Raw genomic sequence first — 7,716 nt, 5'->3', positions numbered from 1 at the left:
AAGGTTAAAATAACATCATTTAAATATTTTTCTTAAAAAATTCAAATTAAATTTTAACCAAATTACGGATTAACCTTTTGATTTAATTAAGTCACACCAAATAAACCTCCATTCAATTTATTTTAAAACCTAGTATGATTCAAGGGTTGAATTTAATAACATCGTCCCTCCATCTACTTATAAATATGAACATAACAATAGTTGGAGTATTCATTCAATCCATTTGAGTTTGATGGAGAGACTTATTTTAACCTATTTTAATATTCTTAGATCAAAATATCTTAGTTTTAGTTGTATAATTTTGAAAAACTCCTATGCTTTCATTAATAGGAAATGAAAGTTTATAGAAACCATCTTCAAATATTTAATTTCAAATTTATTCTCAAACATGTGAAGACATCCTATAAAAATTCTTAAAAATTAAAAATTGCCCATCACCATTAGATTTGGCTTGCTATTCAACTATTGTGGGGGTCATATTGAATTTTTTTTAAACTACAAATTTAATATCAAGAAATTTAATTTATAAGAGCCAATTTACACTAATAAGTTATTTTGCAGGATATGAACCCCCCCCCCCCACACACACACACACACACACACACACACACACAAAAATTAAAATTGATATAAAGTTCAATTTGACCCAAAAACAATATAAATATTAATATAATAAAGTATTAAAACTTAAGGGATCATATTTGATTTTCACAATCATACAATAGTTATAGAATTGGGATTGGCTCAATAGACACTGAGCCGACCAGTTCAAGTTAAGAAGAATAAAAAGATAAAAAAAACTAAATTCTTAACTTGTAAGTTGTTTTTTTTTTATAAAAATTATTTTCATTAAAAATAGCATTATTTTGATTTAAAAAAAAATTGAGAGATTAATTCTAGTTTCAGCCTGTTTAAAAATGTAATAATAATTATTTTTTAAAATATTTTTTATTTAAAAATTTATTAAAAATAATATATTTTTATTTTTTAAAAATTATTTTTTGGTAAGAACATATTAAAATATCTAAAAAACATAAAAAATAATATTAATTTAAAATAAAAAATAAAATATTTTAAATATTTTAAAATTATTTTTAAAACATAAAAACAAATATATAATTAAACTCGTGCTTTCTCTCGAGTTAACCCTTGAGTAACTATGCATAGTACAAAAAAGCCAAAGCTAGCATCACGTTCTCTGCCCTGTCTCCCTTTGACGGCTCTAATAAAAAAGCTCCGTCTCAGCTTCGCGCTTTTTTTTTTTTTTCGTTTTTTTTTTTTTTTTTTTTTTTTTTGTAAAACCCTAATTTCCACTCACTCACGAATCACTGTACCTTAATCACCTCCTCTCCTCAAACTGAATTAAACAAAACCAAAAAAAAAAATAAAAATCGACGTCACCGAGTTTTGAGAGTTTTCAGCAATGGAGATTCAAAAGCAAAGCAAACAGCAACAAGAGTTTGCTTTAGCATCAATGACTGAGCTCGCTGCTTCTTCTTCTTCGTCGTCGTTTTGTTCAGATTCTCAATCTGTACCGGTAACTGCTAGGTTTAGCGCTGACAATGGAGTTGTGGAGCTTCGATTTAACCGAGAGTCTGAATCAGCTGATTCTATCAGTGTTTATGTCAAAACTGCTCGGGTCAGTGATTATTATTTTCTTTTTTAATTTGATTTTTTTGTTTGGTTACCGAGAAAGCGTGAAAGATGGTAATGTAAGATATGGAATGTGTAGTTGATAATATTTTTAATTAGGTTTAGAAATTGGAATGTATAAGATATGCATTTTGTGTTTCGGGGTTTAATTTCTGGTTTTGTTTTATTTTTTGGCAATTGAATCAATCAACGACAGTATTGTTTATTTTTTATTTTCTTAAGTACGGCAATGTTGTTGACAATTGGTAGAAATCGTAAAAGAATGTATTAATTGATGAGCTAAGTATGCGGAATTAGAGTTAATTTTTGGTTATTTTGTAAAAATTGGGGAATTATTTTGATTAGATCATCATATACGAGTAATGAAGATGATTTTTTTTGTTTGTCTTGTTTTGTTCAGTTATTCAAGCTAGGGGCTTTACAATCAGTTTGCATAACCAAAGTGTCAGGTGCTGACACGGGCAAAGAGGTAGGGAGTTTTATTTTTGTTCACATTATGTAGTTCTTACTTCTTTCCATCCTGCTGCATGCAGTGAAAAGGGACCCGTTCAGGGTTTTATATTAAGAAACATTTTTTACATTCCTATCTTATTTCACTTGCTGAGATAGTGGAGTTACTTGGAATTCCTCTTACGTGGTTTTACATGAGTCATGAGAGAGATGCAAATTGCAATATGGCAATACTCACATGCGAAGAGTTATTTTCATTTGACTGTTGGTTGGTATTGCATGATTGATGAAGCTTTTATGTTCATAATGTTAACAGTATTACTTTTTACCAGAAATATTCAACAGGAGTCACTGTCCAATTTAGAAATAAGGAGGAGAGCACGGCCTTCCATTGTGCATTTGAACAATGGAAGAAGGAAGTCACTGTTCAAGGTGCTGTTTTGGAAATTTTTTCATGGTTTATTATAGATAGTTATCTGTTATAATACAGAGATACCCCTTTGTCACCTTTCCTGATTTTTTCTCTAGAAGTTCATGTCTTTTGACTGCATTGCTTCAATAGTGGTTTCTAGAAGTTTGCCCATAAATGCATACGTAATCATGGAAGTTGGAACCCCAAGATGAATTAAAATAATTCATGTCGCATTAGCCATACGCGTACAACTATATCCATATGAGGAAGAACTTAACTTTTGTTGAATGTGAAAATCTTAAAATACTTAGTCCTTTGGAAAACCTTGCCTTTAAAAATGGAAAAGTAAAATCCTTTTTTCCACTTTATGTCTAGATTAGGACTTGTATTTGACTTTCCTTCATCTAGCTTTTTGAAAGTTTTCTTCAAGAAAAATTTAACAGACAAAGAACTCTTTGTTAACTGCTCTTATGTTTTGTGAAGTTGTCAAAACATGTTTCATAATCCATAAGTACCTGCAATTTGCTCCTGATATTTACATATTTCCTTTTCCAGGAATGTTGCTAACTGATGGAGCAGTCACGGCTTGTAAAAGCAAGTTTGATGATAAAATAGAACCATCATCTGCCAAAATGTATTTCCATTACTATGGGCAATTGCTACATCAGCAAAACATGCTACAAGATTATGTGAGGACAGGTTAATCACTAACCATTATGTCACTCCTTTTGATCTATCATAGATGTTTGCTTTCAATTTCTTAAGCTTTACAAAGCCTATCAAATCACAATGTTCTCTAGTTTGCTGCATGTGCTCAAAATATCAAGTAAATCTATAATGGACACGTGATTTGAGTCAGATGGTGAGTGACAATATAAGCAAAAAATTTATGTTCCAGGAACCTATTATGCTGCAGTCATTGAGAATCGTGCAGATTTTTTTGGTCGTGTGGTGGTTGATGTTGGTGCTGGTAGTGGTATTTTGTCATTTTTTGCTGCTCAGGTATATTTGTATTTTGACTAGTTGAATTTATCATGCAATGTGTAAGAATCTTGCTGTACTTCTGTAAGCTGATCATGGGTTCCTTTGCTCCAATCAGGCTGGTGCAAAGCATGTCTATGCTGTGGAAGCATCTGAAATGGCAGAGTATGCCCGGAAACTAATTGCTGGAAACCCATCGCTTGGGGAAAAGATAACAGTGAGACTTTGCTATTTCATGTACTTTTATTTATTTTTTAAATTCCATTGTTTATCTCATTTTGAATAAGTCAATATGTCATGTGAATGTAGGTAATAAAGGGTAAAGTTGAGGAAGTTGAATTGCCAGAGAAAGCAGATATTCTGATCTCTGAACCAATGGGTAAACTTATAAATCATCTTTACTATGCCATCCCATTGGATGATGAAATTTTCTAATAATGTTGAACACCTTTTTCTCATCAATAGATTTTTCCTTGCTATTTATTTTAACCCCGAAATGCCCCTTCTCCTGCTGGCATGGAGGATGAGTTTTTTTTCCATAAGATTAAAAAGTATCTGGGGTTGAATGAATTGACAGATAATATCCTGTGTCATTGTGGATAGCAAGTTCAGATTTTTATTTTTCGTGACTTTTTATGGGACTTGTCTTGTAGGTACCTTGTTAGTCAATGAAAGAATGTTGGAGTCCTATGTGATTGCAAGAGATAGGTTTCTTGTTCCAAATGGAAAAATGTTTCCTACAGTTGGAAGGTAAATGGTGACTCTTCAATGTTCCTTTTCTACTTGATTTCTTAGATCTTAAATGTATTTCTGCATAAGCATATATGACACCTACATGAGCATGGTAGTCGTGATCCTACTGCAAAGTTTGATTGTTTTCATTCATTTGCTAGATAACTTCCTATTGGGAAGTAACCTCATGATTATGGTGGTATGTATCTTCATCTAGATCCTGCTTGTTTCACATAAAATTTGTAGGTGTAGTCAATTTTTTCATGCTTTCTCCTGATGGTTTCTCATGTCCCTCTTACTCAATTTCCTCATGTGATGGATAAATTGCGTTCCCATTTCTCATTTAGTTAAGTGATCGCACCATCTAGTCAGCTCTTTTGACCCTTTCTTCCCCTTATACTTCGTTTCTTGTAAAGCCTTTGGCAATGTTGGGATCTTTCTTTCTTATTGGAGACAGACTTGTAATGTATGCTTGTTGATGGCACCAGCATTCCGTGACATTTGTTTCTGAAATTTTTTTTATAAATCTGGGCATAACTGCATGCGTTTTGTTTATTTTCTTGAGTAGTTTACTCTTGATGGTCAATGCATAATTTTGTATCTTTACGCATGTCCAGAATCCAGTGCTTGTAATCCCAAATTTAATTTGTCTGCTATTTTAGGTTTTATTTAGTGAAAATTACTTGCTTTTGCAGGATACACATGGCACCTTTTAGTGATGAATATTTATTTGTTGAAATTGCGAATAAGGTATGAACCCGGATCAATTATGCTGAGGTCATTTTATCAATAATGTGAGGCAGCCTGTGCAACTCTTTCTAGCTGGGCGACAATCTTAAAGTCATGACTGATTGGTGGATTTTTTAATTTTAATATGCCTAATGTTGCAATTGTAGTCAAGTTTTCCCATTAATATCATGAGTTCTCTTGTTTATACTGTTTCCTATTCTTACCATTAGCATGTGTTGAAACAAATTGTAATTTCTTAACTGTTATTGGTTTGTCAATGTAGGCCCTCTTTTGGCAGCAACAAGGCTATTACGGAGTTGATCTGACACCCTTGCATGCATCTGCATTTGGGGGATACTTTTCTCAGGTCTCATTTACTTTCACGTTTCTGGTGTAGATTGAATCATTAAGTTGCATATTGGTTGACTTGCTTAGACATGCTCTCATCCTATTTTTTAAACCAACATATTCATGTCTTCTGTGGAGAAAATACCTTTTAAGTCATTACTTCTGATTTTGCAATATGATCACAATCTCTTGTGATCTTTTCTTCTGATTGTCTGATGAATCCGTTCTGCTTACATGCAGCCTGTTGTGGATGCCTTTGATCCTAGATTATTGGTGGCTCCTGCAATTAGTCATGTTTTAGACTTTACTGAAATAAAGGTATAGCCTTACCCTTCTTGCTTGTGCAGTTGCACTTGTTGTTAGTTTTTTTTTATAATGCCTCATCATGAAGGAAAGTGACTGTTTTTATTGTACTCATTTCCCCCAGATACAATTCCTCAGGTTTAGTTGACATCTAGTTTGAACAGTTTCTGCTGCACAGCAACCTCCTGTCTATGCATTCTATAAAGTTATTGCTATAGGCTTTGTATTCCACCTTAGGGTGCGCTGTTGAGACTGTACACCTGAAAGAAGTTTTACTTCGAAAGCTTTTAGATCTTCACTCTTGCTTTATGAGTGACTCGTCCCTTTCTCCAAGATGAAGTTACTGCCCTGGCGACATCACTTGGTTCAACTCATCAAAACTTTTCTATTTTCTTCCTGCAGGAAGAGGACTTATATGAAATTGATATACCTTTAAAATTCATAGCCTCTGTAGGAACCAGAGTTCATGGGCTGGCTTGCTGGTTCGATGTGTTATTTAATGGGAGGAAAGTATTTATCCTGATCTTTTTTACCTTAGGTTAAGTTTGCATTTTACATCTGCAGTAGGCCTGCTTTTTACATGTTCTTTATCCCATGCATTTATTGGCTTCATGTGGGAACTGTCTTGATCTGCAGTACTGTACAAAGGTGGCTTACTACTGCCCCTGGTGCGCCTACCACCCACTGGTACCAATTACGCTGTGTTCTGTCTCAGCCACTCTATGTGGTGGCAGGACAAGAAATTACTGGCCAGCTCCGGATGGTTGCCCACAATGCTCAGAGTTACACTGTATATTTAACTTTGTCAGGTGGTTTTCGTCCTCATGTTTTTCTTTCTGATCTGTTTTCTTCTTTTTCTAACAAGTTTTGATGAAATCAAATAGCTAAAATGTGGGGCCCCGGTGCTGAGCAAGGAGGAATACTTCAGACATCATCTTGCAAACTCGACCTAAAAGAGCCATATTACAGAATGTCCCAACCACAAACTTATGCAATGGCACAAGATCAGCAACCACACCAGCCAATACATGCACAGGTATCGACTAATTATATCATCAGCTTTAATCTTTATGATCAATTGGTTAGGTGAAGAAAATCTGAACATTGATTTATCAATAATAAAAAACTTGATGCTCCAAATCCATGAATTTACGCACCTGAGGTTACTATCTCTTATTTTCCAATGCTTGTATGCCTTTGTGAAGGTACCGGTATGTGAAAGGTGCACACCAGAAGGCGTTTTCATTTCTATGTGAATTGTATATAATTTTAGCCTCCTTTTGGGGTAAAGTTTTGGGATTTAGGTTCCTAGTCCACTAAAGGGTATTCTATTTTGTCCTGCTATGACGCAAATGCCGTGTGTTGTATTATTTGACGTCATATGACTTGGTCCAATATAATACTTGAACAAATGACAACCCAGGTCTGTCAGTTCCCAAACCAGGCCGTAAGTAGCATTTTGGTATAATTTGATGGTTATGAGCCAATAAATATTCATTTGCAGCAAGTAGTAGGATAAGAATTAGAAGAGATGTTTATAAATTCTTGATATTTGGATAAAGAACAGCTTTCATTTTTAATTTTATTACCTGCCACCACTTGTCTTTTCACAGGATATACACATTCAGGCAGATGATTTAAAGGAGCCTGAGTTGATACAACCGCCGCCTCAGAATTTGGATGCCCAGGTCCAATAAGCTAATGATTTACAGGCGTGTGACTGTTTTTAACGTGGCATATGTTTACAACATATAATTCCTTCACCTATGCAAGGGTCTGCATTTTTTAATTGAACTCCTGTTCACCTGCCCCGTTTTCAGCTCCCCTGTAAATTAGATAAAACTTGAGTTTGCCATTTATATTGTTTCAGATTGTGACCGGTGGTTTTTTTTAAAATGTTTTTTATTTAAAAATGTATTAAAATATTTTTTTTATTTTTTTTTAAAATTGTTTTTAATATAATTATATTAAAATGATCTAAAAATATTAATTTAAAATAAAAAAAATATACATTTTTTTTTAAATATTTTTAAAATATAAAAACAAACAGGACACATATTCCCAGCTACTGACTCGATGCTGCTAAAAGGCAAGACTCAAATATTTGA

The 7,716-nt window shown here is 33.5% G+C and overlaps 1 protein-coding gene across 1 annotated transcript; it reads left to right on the top strand.

Moving 5' to 3' along the window:
• Positions 1–1,323: 1,323 nt before the first annotated feature.
• LOC118030288 (probable histone-arginine methyltransferase 1.4) lies at positions 1,324–7,483 on the top strand. Its single transcript, XM_035034352.2, has 15 exons — positions 1,324–1,639; positions 2,054–2,122; positions 2,436–2,535; positions 3,071–3,214; positions 3,414–3,517; positions 3,615–3,713; positions 3,806–3,875; positions 4,150–4,246; positions 4,924–4,978; positions 5,241–5,324; positions 5,546–5,623; positions 6,011–6,114; positions 6,245–6,417; positions 6,493–6,644; positions 7,222–7,483. Exons 1-15 carry the CDS (start codon positions 1,424–1,426, stop codon positions 7,303–7,305), a joined length of 1,629 nt encoding a protein of 542 aa, XP_034890243.1. The 5' UTR covers positions 1,324–1,423; the 3' UTR covers positions 7,306–7,483.
• The last annotated feature ends 233 nt before the right edge of the window (positions 7,484–7,716 follow it).

This window comes from Populus alba, chromosome 8 (genome assembly GCF_005239225.2).
Source record: "Populus alba chromosome 8, ASM523922v2, whole genome shotgun sequence".
Taxonomy (NCBI): Eukaryota; Viridiplantae; Streptophyta; class Magnoliopsida; order Malpighiales; family Salicaceae; genus Populus; species Populus alba.
Note: the sequence above shows the minus strand (reverse complement) of the source record. Positions and strands in the feature narration are given on the sequence as shown.